Genomic DNA, 19,083 nt, shown 5'->3' with positions numbered 1-19,083 from the left:
CATTATACAGACTGAGTAGGTCGTAACTTACGTATTTAGGAACATTTTCACATACATGTAACAACAACTGATGAGAAAAGGAGTCATGAATTTGAAAGAAAGCAAGGAGTATATGGGAAGATTTGGATGGGAAAAGAAGAGGGGTAAATGATGTTAATTATATTATAATCTCAAAAAGTAATTGAAACAATTTTTTAAAGGCTTAGTTCTTGCCATGTCTTTGATACTCTGCTTGTAGTTTCACTTTTTATCAAAAAGAGAACCTAACCTGATAAGTCTTGTAAGGGCATCAGATTTGTTTTTGTTAAATTTGCCTTTATATTAAACATTTATGATATGCAGTTATGGTATTTCTCTGTGGTACTGATAGAACTTAAATAGAAACATTGTGTAAATATTAGTATAGCAGTTAGAATTTTAAAAATGAAGTTAAGTAATTGAGTGAATGTTTGCATAATTCTGATAAACAAATCAAAGTGATACCTGTCAATGCATACTAAATAGCACAAAATAAATAAAACCTTACCTAAGAGTACATCGGGTTCTTAAAGGGAATCACACAAAAAATTGTTGAATTACCTAAGCATCTCAGCTTCTTATAATCCAGTGTGCTTTATTGTCAGTGAATCTTGTGTAGGTACTGTTTTCTTAACAACAGTCTATAGTAGGAGAAGACACATTTACTTGAGGCTCTATTTCACACTAGGTTATTAATAAAGAACCTCAACTTCTGGTGTTTACAATCCCTATTTTTGAGCCTTTGCCCTCTCAGTACTACATTCGAGCAGTGTCTGATAGATGGCTAGGAGCTGAGGCCGTTTGCATTATCAACTTTCAACATCTGATTCTACCAGAGAGACATCCTCCTCATACAGGTAAAGTGGCTTACTAATTTCAATCATTACCTTCCCAAAAATGACTGTTTTGTTTAATCTTGAAAAGTATTGTTGCTTATGTTATTCTTTATGAAAACTCAAACTATTTGATAATATAGGTTAGAAAGAGCATTTCAGAGAACAATATTTGTATGTGCATTGGGCAAAATTTAAGATAGTCCCCATGAATTTTTAGTTGAAAGAGCATTAAAGTGGGCCAGTTTTGATGGACTTAGTAAGGATGGCACTATATTTCTTCATGTGTGCTTGCTTTCTTATTCAGCTGTGTTTACTATGTGTTCTTTGAAACATGTGAGATACTGTTCCAAAGGTTTTAGACTTCTGGATTCTTAGATCAGGTATAACAATATGTATGCTAAATTATCATTTTTTCGTTCTGGATTTTCTTTTTTGTCCCATTGATGTTCTTCAGTACCTGAGATGTTTCGATCCTAAGGTGTTGTGGTTTATTTTTTTTTATTCTGGAGGGGATTTATAAATACTCACAGTGACTGTACACTGGAAATAGCATGGAACCTTCATATCAACTCCCTCCCATATTTCAGCTTTATGGCAACTAATGGCAACACATCTTGAAAGGTTTCTCATTGTTGTCTTTTGTAAAATTCTATTTTATATTTTCATAAGGTGAACTAATATATTCTTATATTGGTTTATAAAAGCTGGAAATGTGTATGAATGAATATTTATAATAATTTCAAGTACCTCATGAAATCTATCTCAAGAATTTCCTGAGTCTTTTAAATTAATCAGTATATTATTTTTCCTTCTATTTTAAAATAAATAATTGAGGACTATTGAATTGCAGAGATTTTTTATTTAATAAACAACTAAAAAGTCTTAATTTTCTTTTATATAATTATTCAAGAGAAAAACTTTCACAGTTATATACTAATTATGACTTTTTAATTTACTCACTACTTCCTAGTCCTGTAGAAAATGAAAGAAAAGGCTTTAATATGACTAATCTTTGACATATGGTCAAATGTGTACCTTATTCATTATGTTTGTTTACCTCAAGAGTGTCTTTATACTGCAACTCAGTTGCTCCTTGATTTCTTAACAAAAGAGAATGATTTGTCGAAACAAAAAGATATAGAGATATGATAGTATCAGTACCATAATCTCCTCACAGAAGTTGAACTTTCTAACATTTCTGTTTCGTCTTTCATTGTATATACTATCTAGAGTTTTATAATAAGATATATAAAATGTTTTGTGTTTTAAAGTACATATTTTGACATCAGTGTGTTTCTTTAACTAAAGTGCTTTATAGTATATTATCATTGTATTTTAATGATCAGTTATTTCACAGTTAAACAACCGAGCAGACATCAATCTGTGTATTAATATCTTATTCTGACTACATTTTCAAAACCAAAAGTTTATCATTATGATATCTCAATTGATATTTAATGTATACAGAATAATTTAGTGACCCTGGCATATATTTTGCTTAATGTACATGTAAGCACATCATTGACTTTAAATCAATTAAGTAAAGTCACTGAAATATCTACACTGAACATTGACAATAATTGCCCATTTATCATGCCCAATAATTATTTTCTACTCTTTGTAAAAACATATCTGTGCCTTGTTTGACATAGCAAACTTTGAGTTCCTTCTTCTCTCCCTTCTTGAGTGTAGAAAAAAGGAGTGGCGGGCTGTGTCCCACCACCCGGCTCCCGGCTAGCTTTACCCGAAATAATTACACTGAAACTGTATTCTTTTAAACACTACCTGGCCCATTAGTTTCCACTTCTTATTGGCTATTTCTCACATCTTGCTTTAACCCATATTTAGTAATCTGTGTAGCACCACGAGGTGGTGGCTTACCGGGAAAGATCCTAACCTGCGTCTGTCTCCGAGAGAAGAGTCATGGCAACTGCCTGCCTCTGCTTTCTTTCTCCCACAATTCTGTTCTGTCTACTCTACCCACTTAAGGGCTGGCCTATTAAAAAGTCCAGGGCAGTCTTTTTTATTAACCAATGAAAGTAACAGATAGACAGATGGCCCTCCTTCATCACTTGAGAGTTTTTCAGAAAATTGAATGACTTAGAAAACATTTACTCAGCTCTTGGCTAACCTTGCAGTAGAGCCAAGCAGTAGGCAAGGATTAGCTTTTTGACTTTTAAGTAGACCTTTTAATAAGAAAATAAGCCATATATTGCATTTTGAAACCATACGGTAAAGAGTATTCAGAGTGCTGTCCTCTTGCTGAACTTTTAAATACAACCTACTAACCTAATTTAAACTTCACCTGTGTGCCAGTCTTGACAGAAATTTCAGAGTGTTTTAGCTGATAGTTTTCTGGAAGGTAGGAAAATATGAAGTCTTGGTACATAGGGGTGTTTGTTGCATAAGGAGCAACGGGCTGCCTTCGCGCCAGGATCCCAGCTTCCCAGCTAGTTTACACCTGAAATAATTACACAGAAACTGTATTCATTTAAACACTGCCTGGCCCATTAGTTCTAGCTTCTTATTGGCTAGCTCTCACATCTTGACTAACCCATATCTATTAATATGTACGCCACCACGAGGTCGTGGCTTACCGGCATGAGTCTAGCCAGTGTCCATCTCAAGAAGGGGAATCATGGCGTCTGCCTGACTCTTTCTTTCGCCCAGCATTCTGTTTGGTCTACTCCACCTATCTAAATCCTGCCCTATCAAAAAACCAACGTAGTTTCTTTATTAACCAATGAAAGTAACACATAGACAGATGACCCACCTACATCAGGTATTGATAGGTGAAATTTCCTCTGTAAAGAGTTTTAATTTCTAATTCCTTAGTCTCTAGTCCATATGATGAAAAGACTAAATCTGCTTTCTTTGAAGGTTTTCTTGGGGCAAATTTTGTTCTTCCCATTTATTCTCTGCGTTACAATTTTCTTAAGTTCCCCATAGCTGTGGCAATAGCTTACTCAGCAGCTTTGCTTGGCCAGTGTTTAACAGATCAAAATTTGAGAGCAAATGTTACAGTACTGAAGTTTGTAGGTGGTATTTTGTTTTGTTTATGCATTAAGGTTTTGCTTTGTAACATGAATGCTCTCATGAACTTGGATATTCAAGTTTTATTCTACTTGGTAGAGAAAGACTCAGTTGCTTCATAGGAACTTTCCAGAAGAGCATTCAGTATGTTCCTCTAATATGGTGAAGGAGATAAAGATGTTACTGCTGTATAAGAATTAAGGATTATTTTCATTATTTGAAATACAGTGTCCAGTGCTGTACATAGTATTTTTGATGATTTTATAGCAGTACCACTTATGTTTTTCAGAATTGTTGGACCTTCAGCCTTTACCAATCACAGCTTTGGGGTGCAAAGCGTATGAAGCTCTATATAACTTCAGCCACTTCAACCCAGTCCAGACACAGATATTCCACACACTGTATCACACAGACTGTAATGTCCTGCTTGGAGCTCCCACTGGATCAGGAAAGACGGTTGCAGCTGAACTAGCCATTTTCAGAGTCTTCAACAAGTATCCCACTTCAAAGGTCTGTTCAGAGTCATATGTTGACAGTCAATCCAAAAAGACAGTTCGTAGTCTGAGAACTAGAAAGTTCTAAATGTACTATCAGGACACAGAATATTTACTCACAGAAAGTTGCCAAAAGGAACACATTAGTGTTAGAATAATTTTCTTGACAAATATTAATAATAATAATAATAATAATAATAATTTTCCTTGAGTTTGGAGCCTTCTAGTTGAATCTTTCCTTTGTTATATCGGCAACTCATTGGGAAGATACCTGATTTATAGCCATGTCCATAAGATACACGGCAACCTGCAATCAAATCCTTCGGATATGATGGAAGTGCTACTGTACTGCTTTAAGAATAATTTGACTATATAAAGGAAATAAGGAGAGGTAGTCTACATTATTCTATGCTATGATATTGTTAATTTTCTCTCAATATTTCTTTATTTTTAATAAACTTTGTCATTGAGATATGCAATGTGATGTTCCAATGTGCATATTCATTATGAAGTGATTACTGCCATCAGTATGATTTACATATCCATAATTTGAAATATTTGCTTTGTGGTAAGAACACTTAATATCTAGTCTTAGGAAATTTCAAGTATTTAGCATAGCAATTTTAACTTTACTTCCCAGACTGTCATAATGTCCTCAGAATTTATTTATTTTCCATAAGTGAAACATATCCTTTGAGCAGTATCTTCCCATCCCCTTACTCCTGTCCCTCATAACTGTAGAATGAATTTTAATTGTTATTAATAGTAAAATCCAAGTCAGATCTAAGGGTTAATGCTAAAGATTAGAGAAGCAGAGAGTTCTTTTTCCTCTAAAACAATGCTCAGACCAAAGGGCGATCCAGTTTTCAGACTGTATATCCCAACTGCATCTATCTCCATGAAACTTCAGACTGCACTGAGCTCCTGTCTCCTCCTCCCTTATATTCCTCTCTCCACCCAGCAATATCACTCCTGTCTCCACCTCCCTAGTTGTAGGATCCCAAGTGCTGAATCACCTTTGTGTGAGCTTTGTTTCTCTTTTATACAGATTGAATCTTGTGTAGTCAGGAGGGGGCCTTTAACTAACAGAGATCTTTCTGCCTTTCTTTCCCGTGTCACCTGGGATAAAAGGTGTGTGCCTCCACCTGGCCTTTAGTGGCTTAGCTCTGCACTCTGATTTTCAGACAAGCTTTATTTGTTAAAACACAAAGTATCTCTATGTATAATCTTCATTTTTCTCAGCTTCTTTGAAATCAGCAATCTGAAGCTAGAAAAATTGAAAAGAAAAAGAGAGGGTATATGGAAATTCCTTGACACTGATCTTGTTAATTCTGTTCTTTGGGTGGGTGGGTGTGTTTATGTATGTATAGTCTTTAGGGTTAAATCTTCTTTTTGGAGGGTTTTCTAATTAAGTGCCTTTTCTTCATTGCATAACTTTATTCTCCTGTTTTTAATCTGTTAGGTGGTTATTCACCCATAAAGAACACAGTGCACACTAGAACAGCTCAACTAAATTGCAAGATGTTGAAACGAAGATTGGGACATATAATACACTGTATTTTTTTTACATTATCAAAGACAAGTTTATGATATTTTTCAAAAAGTAGAACAGCTAAAATGTATAGCAAGCATCAATTTGCACTAAACTTAAACAGCTAATTTCTCTTCAAAATGTCAAAATTAATGAATGTTCTCAGGTATTCCATGAAGATTCTATACAAAATATAGGAAAATTGGGGTTCTAATGATTAAAAAGTCTTGTAGTCTTGAATGTACTATTTCATAATTGTTTGCATTAGACTGTAGTATCATAAAATATCTGATTTTTTTCCTTAGAAATGTGTCTTTGTTTTTTTGATAGAATATTCATGGTATCAAGTTGTCTTGTTTTATACAAGTAAAGTTAATTATATTTCCTTTATTAATTTAGCAATGTGGCGTTCATTGTTAAAGGGAACATTGTTTAAATCCACATTGTTTATTTTGATAAATTTTCTATTTCTTATTTGCAGATGCTATTATTTTCATGAGTCCTTTTGTCTCTGTTCCCTTTTTAGGCTGTGTATATTGCACCCTTAAAAGCTTTAGTACGGGAAAGGATGGATGATTGGAAAATTAGAATAGAAGAAAAACTTGGTAAAAAGTAAGTTCTTACTTTGATTCAAAATAGGCTTTGAATAGTATAAGTAACCACAGACTTAGAAGTTGCATAAAACTACTTGATGTTTTCAGTGATTTTCATATTTTTTATTTAAAACTCTATCATTACTAGAATTGTATCAATATTCCAATTCTTTTTAAGTATAAAATGTAGTCATTTAGATACCTAATATGAATACTGTCATTTTATCTTCAAAAACATTTCTCATGTAGCTTCCTCAATGAAAAAGAACAGATTTTTGTAAAACATTATTTTATGTTAATATTTTAATGTTTGACATAACTGTTTATTGCAGTATTGTTTATCAGCAAGACTGCAGACAGCTTGATTGTTCCATAATACACTTCCAAGTAAATAATGGTACAAGTGCAAAATGCAAAATTTTGTGTATCTCCACAAAAGATTGGCTGCTATGTACTGAAGGAAACTCTAGAGGGACTGGGGTTAAAAACAGAGAGAGAGAGAATCAAACTGTCCCACCTCTTCTCTGAAGCAAATGACTCTAGGAATGGACTTCTACCAACTGCTGACTATAATTTCTTCAGCCCTGGATGTATTACATATTCCACATAATATGTAGCATGTAAATCTGAAAACATTAAAGAAGTAAATAGATGCTCTGGGAGCATTATCATTAGAGGACCAAACCTTTCCCCATTGTTCTCTTTCCTCAGTCTGAATCTAGATATGCAAATTGCGAGTAATTACTGAAAATGTGGAATTTGCCTCTAAATTTGGCTTTGTGTTCTGTAACTCTTCTATGCTTTCCTGGGTATCTTTCTTTTTCACTATAAAGCTGAGAGCCTCTGAGAAAGGTGGCCTTTAGCTAGCCTTCCTTACCTTGTTTATATCCCACTTGGTTTGAAGTTTTCTGTTACCTATAGAAAATTTCAGTCTAAGAAATTAAGTGAGCTTGCAAATAATTCTGGTCTTAATAGCTGCCCTAACAAAATAACACTTTGTAACCAAATAGGTTTAAAAAAAAATAGTGTCAAGTGGCAGAGAAAGAGTATTGCAAGTTCATCCCTGGCTGCATACTAAGTTCAGCTTTTGCTTTAACTGCCTAAGATCCTATCTCAAAAAGCAAAAAAAAGAAAATGGGGTCAGGGGAGGAGGGAGGAATGAATGAATAATAGGTCTACCTGTCTGTTTCACTATGCAGACAAGGAGATAATCACTGAGTTTTATAAAGTAAATAACAGACAAATTGCTGTATGTGTAATTCAGCAAAACTTAACACTTAAATACATAATTATATGTGCTAATGTATTTTTTATTGTGTGGCTTTCTACATTCATGCAGTTTTCATATTTCAGAAAATTTCAAGTGAAAGGGGATTGAGTAGTTTTAATTACTATAAAACTTGTTTCAAAAGAGAGATTTTAGTCTGTCTAAAGTTATGCTTACTGGGGATCAATTTTATTTCTCTCCAGAGTTATTGAATTGACAGGGGATGTGACTCCAGACATGAAATCCATTGCTCAGGCTGACCTTATTGTCACTACACCAGAAAAATGGGATGGAGTCAGTCGAAGCTGGCAGAATAGGAACTATGTTCAGCAGGTTACCATTCTCATCATAGATGAGATCCATCTGCTTGGTAGGTACAACTCAAGTAAAAATAGAATTTTATAAAACTTGGCATTCTTCTATTAATATAATTTCATTGACAAATAATTGCATATATTCTTGATGTATGATGTGATGTTTTGTTTATATACAGTGTGTAATGATTAAATTGTGTTAAGATATTTGTCACTAACTATATAACTAATTAGGTCCCTTGGATTTATTCCTTCTATCTAACTGCAGCTAAGTACCTTTCCAACATCTCAGGTTTCCTATCCTCTGCCAAACCACTCCCATACCCTGGCAAACTGTTTCTTTGAGGTGATTTTTTTTTTTTGATTCCACATAGATCATGCAATTCTGTCTCTCAGTTCATGGTCGCTTCTCTTAGCATAATGTCTTCTGGTTCATCTTTGATGTAAATGCCAGGATTTCATTCTTTTTTATTGTTTTATAATATTCAGTTGTTTGCAGCATTTACTTTATTCATCTCTAGGTGGACATTTAGTCATTATTTGGTTATTGTGGGTAATAATATAATGGACACAGAAGTACATATAACTCTTTGACATACTGATCTCAATTCCTATGAATGTCTGTGCAAATGGAAGATTGCTTACTCATACAGTACTTTCCTCCACCCACTTTTTAAAGGAATTTTTGTATTCTGACTGTGTGCCTGCAACAGCCAATATGGATTAACAAATAAATAATATTCATTATTCTTTATTCTTAGGGGAAGAGAGAGGACCAGTTCTAGAAGTTATTGTATCTCGAACAAACTTTATCTCATCACACACAGAGAAGCCTGTTAGAATAGTTGGATTGTCCACTGCACTAGCTAATGCCAGAGACCTTGCTGACTGGCTCAACATTAAGCAGGTATGAGGAAGAGTGACAGATTAGTTATTCAGGAACAGTTGTCTGTGCTTAACTTTATTATATAGGTGTAATGCATCCCTCAACATAAAAACTGTAACTGGTTTCTTTTTTATGTTTAACCAGATGGGTTTGTTCAACTTCCGACCATCAGTTCGCCCAGTTCCTCTGGAAGTCCACATTCAAGGTTTCCCGGGTCAGCATTACTGCCCACGCATGGCTAGTATGAACAAGCCTGCATTTCAGGGTAAGCATCTGGATTTTGGAATATAGTAATAAGCATTCTCTCTAGATAGTAACTTTTAAATACATTCTCTATCATTCAAGTTTCTGTCAAAGAATGATAATGGTCCCACAGATAAAAACAATCTAAAGGTATTTATCTACATCACTCATTGAGGAACATAAATACTTGTTAAATTGTATATGGAAAATTAAAGGTATTTCATAAATAAAAATGACTTCACAACAGAATAAGATATGTAATTTAGGAAGGAGATGCTTAATATTAGCACCCAAGGTGTTGTTTGTTAAGTAATAGCCTAAATAAATGATAAATAAGCGTAATAAATTTTCAAAATCATGATTTTAACTTTTAATAGAAAATATAGTTCAGTAGCCAGAGTATCAGTCCATAGTTAACATTACTACTGCCTTTGCTGAAGACAGATTCTCAATTCCCAGTACCTCATATCAGATTTCATATCTGTTATATCTAGTTCCAGGTCATCCAGTGCCTCTTGTCTCTGCAGGTACCTAACATGCACATAATGTGCACACATACATACATGTAGGCAAACACTCAAGCATAAAAATAAATAAATTTTAATTTAAAATAACTTGAACAATTCATTACTTTTTAAAATTCTATTGGTTTCTTCTTTGTGTTTCATTTTTTCTTTTTTAACAAGTTAAGCAAATAAGAGAAGCATAGTAATAATACCCCAGTTTTATTGAAACATGTTTTATTTAGACAATAGACGGAATATTTATTGTATCAATTAAAAGTAACTTCCAAAATAAATTCTCTCCAGTACACCACTGCTGATGGTGAGGTGGCGACTTTTTAGCTGCCGTAATTAGCCTATGACAGAAGCACAGTATTGATTGTGGGCTGGAGACCCATCTTGGCAGTTCAGATTATTTACACCTCTGCAGAAGCATTGTACAAAATCACTAATGAACAATAAATCTGCCTTGAGCTGCTCAGCCACACCTGTTCTTGCAGCAGTAAAACACATTAAAGGTTGAGGTTTAGAAAAGAAACAGATCACTCATGATTATCTATATAAATGATACCAGTATTGCTGGAGTATGTGTTTCAAACATTGTATTTCTAAGGTGATTTATAACAGATTTATCATTTATATTTTAGTATTCTAATAAATGGTGAATGACAAAAATACAGATAAATGAGTTTATTTTTCATAGTATCTATTACAAAAATTGCTTTTATCTGTATAGGAAATGGCTGCATGCCATTACAGAAAAGGAAGCATTTGCATTGTGTAAATAGTAAGTCAGCAGTAAAGACTTGAAGTATTTGTTGTTAGGTATGGAATCACTTCAACCCTATCCTTATTAATTATTTGTCAACCCTATACTGATTCCTAGACTTCTTTGGAAATGGAATTTGTGCTAGCCTAACTTCTGTTGTGGTATATAATCAAGTACATGTTTATATTTCCATTTGAAAACTGATTTCTTTGCCTGTAAAATAGGTTCTGCAGCTCATAGTTCAAAGAAGAAGTCTAAACAAGGGGAACTTTTTCTTATTAAAATGTTAAATACTGATTTTAATTCTTTAATTAGCTTATAAGATGTTAGGCATCATTGTGACATTTTTAATAAAGTTAGTTTTAGTGATTTTCTTCCCTACCTTCAACCCCCCCCGTACTGTTTTGAAAGAGCTGCTTAGGTAACCATTCTTCTTCTGCCATTTTGCCACTGTCTTAAAATAAACAAATCTCACTTGCAGGCAATTCAGATGGTTTATGTGCCACATTAAGTATTTCTTTAAAAATGTAATTATTCTTTCTTTATTGTTGGTACCTAGGCTTCGAAGTGCCCTTTTCTTCTGTGTACCGAGTTGCCATGCCCTTCTCAGATATGCATCAGGCACTTAATCTCTTCTGTACTCTCCTTCCCTTGAAGCCTCACACATGTATTTCAGAAGTCAGAAGGAAACTTCCTTCTCATTTATCAGTTATTTATTGTTGCACTTTATCTTAATTTTTTTTATCTACTGATAACAGTAAAAGTAGAAGTGTGTGTGTGTGTGTGTGTGTGTGTGTGTGTGTGTGTGTGTGTTGTCATCATTGTTTCTTCGGCATTTTCATAATTTGCCAGTGCTTGCTTGAACTCCTTAGATCTCAGGACTGACAAGCAGCACTGTCTTGGAAACAAACTGAAGAATAAAGAGAACTCAAAGCAAGACTCTATGTCTATGTATAGCTTAGTGGAGAATCTCAGCATTTTAGTGCCTCTTTCCTTGACATGACCTTTGGTGTGATGAGTAACTCTTCCCTGTGCTAGGCAGTGTTCTGTAGAACTGTGGTCAGCATCTTCCCTTTCCTGTCACCTTTCCCAGTGACAGACCCCTCTACTACCTGAAATAATAATTTCCTCTCCAAATTAAGAATTCACATGAACTATATTAGTTTTCATGTGTGTTTGTTAAGTGGCTTAACATTTCATCCCCACAACTTTCCACAGCAATTAGAAGTCATTCTCCAGCCAAGCCTGTTTTGATATTTGTCTCATCAAGACGTCAAACTCGACTTACTGCCTTAGAGTTGATAGCTTTTCTGGCTACTGAAGAGGACCCAAAACAGTGGTTGAATATGGATGAACAAGAGGTAAGTAAGTTGCTTTTTTCACATTCATACAGTACTATGATAGGAATTGTATATTAATTATATTTAGTTTAATTCTATAATAAAAGTAACAGGAAAGGAGTACAGTATTGTCCTACCTTTACACAACTTTATTAATATTTGCATGCATTTCCTCGGGTATTCCCAGTAAAACACTTACTTTACAGATCTATGATCATTCCCTTTATTTAACATCATAATGATTAATATTTTATATTCAACTATGTTTTCAAAAGTTTTTAGTATTTCTTGCCCTCACATAACTTGAAATCAATTTTGTTAGATTAACTTTAGAAAAATGTCTAACATGATCATTGCTTACAGCTTAGTAAATACTAATCAGTATAGTAAACTTTAAAACTACCTTTACATTTTTAAATAGTTACAGTTTGTCCCTGAACTGTTTTATTTCACTATGTACCTATTCCATAGTTTTTTTCTTCATACAATTAAATAATCGAGTTTCTTTATTGCACTTTATTTCATTAGACTTATTTTCTCAGACCGTAGTTGCTGCTTTTCTTATGCTGCTAGTTGATTCCTCAAGTAACTATACTGACTGAAGTGGTCAGCTTTGGTGTAGTAGAGGCAAGGCTTCCACACTTATTGTAATTGAGTAACACTATGAATAAAGGTTGTCCTGTTTTTAATCTACACCTTGATTTTTGTAGGTGAACATGTTTTCATTTATTCATTCATTAGTTTCATTTTCCTTTTTTGTGATCTTTTTCAGTATATCCTAAAGACTTGTTGAGCCTTACAATTAATTATAAATACCTATATGAAACCTCATATAACTAAATGTTCCTACATGTGTGTGTTAGTATGTATATATGCTAATCTACTCATTAATTACTTTTGCTTGTCTTTTTATCTTTTACAAATTAAAGGTTTTCCTTTTAAATTATATAGTCTGTGTAATATGGTCTTTGTTGTCCCTTCTCTGTTTCATAGATTTAATTCATAATGACTTTCCTTTTTAATATTTTTCCAGTTTTAAAATTATTTTCTGAGACAGAATTGTGATGAAGACTGAAGAAATAGGTTACCTAATTGTTGTATTATCATCTCCCATTCCCCTTCCCATTTCCTCTTTCTGTGGTCATAGCCTAAAGGACAGTGTATCAAACCCATCAATCTAGTTTGAACAAATTAAAAATTTCTGCCTTTCTGTAGCCTGAATAATAAAAAACTCTGAGACAGATATAGGGGTTAAAGCTGAAGATCAGAGATGCAGACCAGCAAACCACTAGAGAGCCCTTTTACCTCTACCAATGCTCAGATCGAAGGGGTGATCCTGTATAAAGGTAGCACTGTGTCTTCACCAAACCTCAGCTTCCACACTCCAGTTAGTTCCTGTCTTTCCCCCTGTATATTCCTCTTTCCGCCCAGCCATATCATTCCTTCTTCCACTTCCCTAGTGCTAGGATTAAAGATATGTGACTCCCAAACACTGGGATTAAAGGTGTGTGCCACTACTCCCTGAGCTATAGTGGCTTAGCTTTGCACTCTGATCTTCAGGCTAGCTTTATTTATTAAAATACAAACAAAATATCACTACACCTTCCTTTTTCTAGTGGCCATCTAGAGTTACTGTCTTTTGGATGCAATGTATATGCTATCATAAGACAGTATTTCAAAGTGTTCTAAGTTCCACAGATAATTTTATCTTTAGGATTTCATCATTACTTTCTTAAACTTGCTTATATGTATATACTGTACAATATAATTTAATGTCTAAATAATTTTATTCTGTTATTCAATTGCTGTGTCTAAGGAAAGTAGATATTATTTGGAAAGTATTGTATTAAGCAAGGTGACTAAGACTCAGAAAGATAAAAATGCATGTTCTCTCTCTTTTAAGATCCTAGTTTATCCTGCTTATGCGTATACATTATATGGGAGGAGATTATGAATATAGGGATAGCCTTTCTAATGAAAGGAGATCTATTTCAAGAGGAGAAAAAAGAGCTATTGATGAAGTAGGAGTGTTCTATGGAGGAGTAAGAGACAAATTTTGTTTGAAGATGCCATAGGAAATCTAATACTGTTTGTGTTCATTTTTAAAAAATTCCTAAAACAGTATCACAATTTAGGAGGCAGGTACTTAAAATAGGTAAATTATTTATGGTTTAGTGTATGAACAATGTAATATCTATTTCATCTTAATTTTATTTCTCTTTTGTTTTGTCTCTAAAAAATGTTTCTAATTGAAATATTTTTTTGAAGTCAGTATAAAATACATACAAAGCTACTGAACACACTTTAGGGTGTGTGCTCAAAGTACATTGCTATACATTTCACACATATGTGATTCACATTGTTTTAAAATGTGAACCTCATGTGTTCATCCTTGCTAGAGTGCACTTCTTTTATTTATTTGTTCTAATTATGATATCTGTGGAAGTCTGTATAGCTCAGCTATCGTGGAGAATTGTGTTGTTATGTTGTTTCAGTTAGCACAAAAATTTATCACTATTGATAAGTAGAATATATAACATTTGCTTGCATGGTTTGTTTGTTTGCTGGTAAAATTATGACAACTGGAAATTTTCTATTTCTACATGTTTGGTCTCATTCAGTCTATGTCAATCCAGGAATGCCTTGCTTCTTTACAAAAACATAAGAAACAAACAAACAAAAGTTTTAAATAAAGTTTTCATTGAATTTGCATTTAGTTTACTGTGTGTGTGTGTGTGTGTGTGTGTTCAATTTGAGTATACCCAAACCTACAAAAGTGGATTTTGCTTTGTGATTGTACCTAAACCCACATAAGCAGGTGTTTCTGTTATGGAACGCCTAGCTAATTAAATTAAATGCCTTAATTAGAGTTTATATTGCTGTGATAAGACACCATAATCAAAAGCAACTTGGGATTTTAAGGGTTTGTTTTATCTTACAACTCAGGCAACACTTTCATTACTGAGGGGAGTCAGGGTAGGTACTCAAGGCAGGAACTGAACTAGAAGCCAAAAGGAATGCTTGCTTCTTGTGGCTTGCTCAGCCTGCTTTCTTATACAATGTATGACCATCTATCCAGGGATTGAACCATCTGCCCTGGGCTGCACCCCCTCACATCAATCATTAATCAAGAAAATGTACTACACACTTGCCTCCAGACAGTCTAATGGAGACATTTCCCTATTGAAGTTTCTCTTGTCAGATGTACTCTAGATAAACCCTGTGTAAAGGTAAAGGGTGGTGGCATAAAGCCAACCAGCACTTTCTAGATTTGTAATATCTGTAGAGAATGCATTCTGGGATGAAATGATAGTGTCATATATCATTAATGCTCTTTGTGCAGTATTCAGTGTCTTGTGACAAGACATGGGTAACTGGCACTTAGAGGACACTGAATGAGCATGATAGTTATCTTGGCAACTGAGGGGGACTCTGTTGCTAACATAGGCAGCCTTCAAATCATTCTGCAGCTGAAGAACTACTTTCTAGGTATCTGGGGAAGAGGCAATAGTGAAAGCAAAGCAAAAGAATCAGAACATCAAGAGAGAACTTGGCTAGGAAAGACTATGAGTTATATTTCTTAGCAGAGGCAAAGGAGTAATTTAATATTTTGATCCAGTACTGACTGAAAGGAAAGTGTTAAGATGCAGAAAAGCAGCTCCAATTATGTCCTTTCTATAAAACTATACCGCAACTAGAAACCCCAAAGTAGTAAGCCTTTTACAGTGTTTTCTAGAGTTTCTGGGAATAAGCTACTCAGTCACTTGGATTCTCACTGAGAGCATCCACTTCTACTAGCCTCAAACTTTCACCGAGTCTTTGCACTATACTCTCAGACTTTATGACAAACAGAAAATTTTGATTGCCTGAGTTTTAATCTGTGACGTACATCAGGAAAAGAGGGTGTATTTTTGGCTTATGTTATAGGAGTTAGAGAAAGTGATACTGGCTATCCATGAGTAGTACAGGTCCAATGTATAGTTCTTCTAAATTTATTAGTTTGGTGTTTCCCCCATTGGCTGCATTTAAAGAAAAAGCTTCCAAACAATATAGATTTTTATAAAATAATCAAAACATTTTTTTTCTGCATGTCCCCAGAGGGACAACTCAACTAAAACTTCCATCTTGGTGGGCAGCAGTTAACATAAAGGCCTACGTTTCTTGATCTCTTTGTGGATTTTGTTGTTAGTAACCTGTTGTTTTGCCGAGCTGGAGTTAGAATTCAGGGTCTCGTCCATGTTCTCTGCACCAAGGTACATCCCTGCCCATACAGTCCTACTGCAGTCCCTTCTCAGTATTCTCTACTGTATTAGTTCCTTTGCTGCTACAAAATAGCTGATAAAAACAACTTTAAGAAAGGAAGACTTTAAGAATATAGTCCATCATGGCATGGAAGGCGTGATCACAGGATTTAAGGTACCTGGGCACTTGAGTCTGTAGTTAGGAAGCTGAACCATTAAATGCTTGCTTGTTCCTTTTATCTAGTCTAGGGTCTCAATTATGGAATTATGCCACACACATTTGGGTTGGCTCTTACTTGTTCAATTAAACCTTTCTGAAAATGCCCTCATAGACACATACAGAGAAATATTTTTCTGGCAATACTAAACTTAGTCAAGTTCATAGTGGAAAGTAAACGTTAACCAGTAGACTAATATATAAAAGTCACAGCTAATATATTGCATTCAGTACTAAAGAATAGTAAGAAGGGAGAGAAATGAAATTATTTAGAAATCTATGGATACATATGTGAGGTAGCAGCTAAGCAAGGGTAGGAAACATATTGTTTCTATTTGCCACTCTTCCAAGCCAAAAATATATTTATTATTTATTTGCTCTACCATGTGTCGCTTGGTCATGTTTTTCAACAAGCTGCTAAGCTAATCTAGAGTGCCCAAAATACATAGCCATAAGAGGGTGGCAGCTAGATTTGTATGTATGCTTAATTCATAAAGTTATAAAGTCTTTGATTAATTTTTTTAAATAGATAGAGTGGAAAGTTTGGATGTACCTAAAATTTTCTCCCCTGTTGTATTATTATGTAACAGCCCAATTTCATCAAAATCAGTTGACTAAATGATAATAACCACATTTTGCTTTTCTGTCAATTAGAACGGAAACATCAAATACCCTGTGTAGATATTTCAGTTATTGTTATTTCTAAGCAAATAATAATCTTGTAGATATTGGCTCTCCAAACCAGCAAAGCTAAGAAGTCACGAGGAATAGAAAAAAAGTATAATGATGCTTATTAGCTGAGATTTTAGAAAGTATGCAGCCCTTGGCCACTTGGCTCTTGGAACATGGTTCTAGCTTTGTAAGAAGAGAACCATTAATTTTCAGTAGTGTACAGCAAAGTATAGGACTTCATAAAAATGAGAAGCAAAGCATGATCATCTCAATGCAGAGAGAATATATGATAAAATGAAAAAATGGGTATAGACGGAACATGCCTCATATTTATGACTTTTCATGGGCATTGTTAACAAACATTTCATCTCAGAGAGGACACTGCGCACATATTGAGTGAACAGTCCCATGTAGGTCTAGATTTAGTGAACTATTGGGATTAATTAATATTAATGGGATTAATCCCAAGGGTGTGTTTGAGGTGTTACATAAAGAAATTATATCCCCCCCCCCCAAATCCTACTCCATGAAGGCTGATGACTCACGAAGGCTGCATCCTAGGAGCTCCTGTACAGCTATCGACAGCTATGCCCATAAGCCTACTCTCCATCCCACTTGTGTATACCCTTGGGCAGGGGTAGTAAATCACAGGACGCCTAAGACGTATATTTTGTGTACTTCCTGAGCCCGAACTGATTGTTTCAATTCTAGGGGAACATCTATAACACCTCAGTATAATAAAGTACATTGATGATAAGTAATCCACTAGCATTGTATTGAATAAAGCTGAATGAGCGCTCTAACGCCTCCTAATAAGACATGGATGAGCACTTTCACCAAACAGTGCTATAAGACCTGCCATAGCTGCTAGTATTGTTGGCCAATGACATGGGGAGAAAATTTTTTAAACTGTTAGAAAAACAATGAATGAATTCAACAGAGTTAATAGATTCAAATGAATGCAGAAGCCACTAGTGTTACTTTATCCCAGTTGTGAATTATTTGAAATATAAATCAAAAAAGTGATCTCATTTTATAAGAGCTACAAAATAGTGATGATGATTATAATGATGATGATGATGATGATGATGATGATGAAATGCATAAGAGAGTCAATTTAACTAATAAGGCAAAAAGACCTTTGCATTACAGATTAGTAAACATTAATTAAAGAAATTTGAAGAGAATACAAAAATGAGGAAGGGCAACTTATATTCACGAAGTGAGAGCCAATGTTGACAGACTATCCATGCTACTTGTTATGAATTGATCAGAAATGTCCTCCCACAGGCATGTGTTTTGAATACTTAGTGTACATTTTATGGTATTATTTTAAGGCTGTGGAGCACTTCGGAGTTGTGGACTGACTGAAATAAAAAGGATCCTGGAGACAGGTCCCACCACAAGTCTTGGCTTACTTACTCTGCTTTCTGGTTTAGAGACCCTTGAGGCCTCCAGTCTTTCCTCACTGTGGTGAAGAGAATCACTGTGAGATGCTGGCTCCAGTTGTCCGTCAGGTGTCCTGTCATAGAAATTAGCACAGTGTCAGAAGAGAAGTCCGGCGTGATGTCTATCAACGTACTAGTGTTGTTCACCACAGAACTAGAAAATACTATTCTAAAATGTGGACAGAACTACTAAAAGGGCCAAATATCAAAGCCATTTTGAGCAATTTAATAAATTCAAAGCTATAGTGATAAGTATAATATTGGTATTAAAAGCTGACCATAGAGTAAAAAGCCTGGACACCCTGATGCACAAACCATTTGATTTTTGACAAAGGTGGTAAGGTTTCGGAAGCTAGGTGTGGGGGCATATTCCTTTAATTCCAGCACTCAGGAGGCAAAAGAAGGCAAACTGTGAGTTCAAGGCCAGCCTGGTCTACATAGCAAGTTCTAGGCCACCCAAGGCTACATAGCAAGACCTATGTAGAAAAAAAAAAAGAGAGAAGAGGAAGGAAGGAAGGAAGGAAGGAAGGAAGGAAGAAAGGAAGGAAGGAAGGAAGGAAGGAAGGAAGGAACTAAGGAACTAATATACATAGGATTTCAGAGGCTCTAGATTATTCTCAATACCAGAAAAGCAAAGCAGAGAGGAAGGAAAAGGGAAGGAGAGAAAGTAGGATGTCA

The 19,083-nt window shown here is 34.7% G+C and overlaps 1 protein-coding gene across 2 annotated transcripts in view; it reads left to right on the top strand.

The window, feature by feature from the left end:
* Ascc3 (activating signal cointegrator 1 complex subunit 3) overlaps nucleotides 1-19,083 on the top strand; it is a 317,613-nt gene that overhangs the window by 183,300 nt on the left and 115,230 nt on the right. For both annotated transcript variants that reach the window (XM_048449042.3, XM_048449043.3), the window contains exons 24-30: nucleotides 707-875; nucleotides 4,177-4,397; nucleotides 6,439-6,524; nucleotides 7,976-8,142; nucleotides 8,848-8,993; nucleotides 9,117-9,237; nucleotides 11,706-11,848. In XM_048449042.3, coding sequence (XP_048304999.3) covers nucleotides 707-875; nucleotides 4,177-4,397; nucleotides 6,439-6,524; nucleotides 7,976-8,142; nucleotides 8,848-8,993; nucleotides 9,117-9,237; nucleotides 11,706-11,848 — 1,053 coding nt within the window. The remainder of the gene's footprint in view (nucleotides 1-706; nucleotides 876-4,176; nucleotides 4,398-6,438; nucleotides 6,525-7,975; nucleotides 8,143-8,847; nucleotides 8,994-9,116; nucleotides 9,238-11,705; nucleotides 11,849-19,083) is intronic.

This window comes from Myodes glareolus, chromosome 1 (assembly GCF_982192425.1).
Source record: "Myodes glareolus chromosome 1, mMyoGla1.1, whole genome shotgun sequence".
Classification (NCBI taxonomy): domain Eukaryota; kingdom Metazoa; phylum Chordata; class Mammalia; order Rodentia; family Cricetidae; genus Myodes; species Myodes glareolus.
Note: the sequence above shows the minus strand (reverse complement) of the source record. Positions and strands in the feature narration are given on the sequence as shown.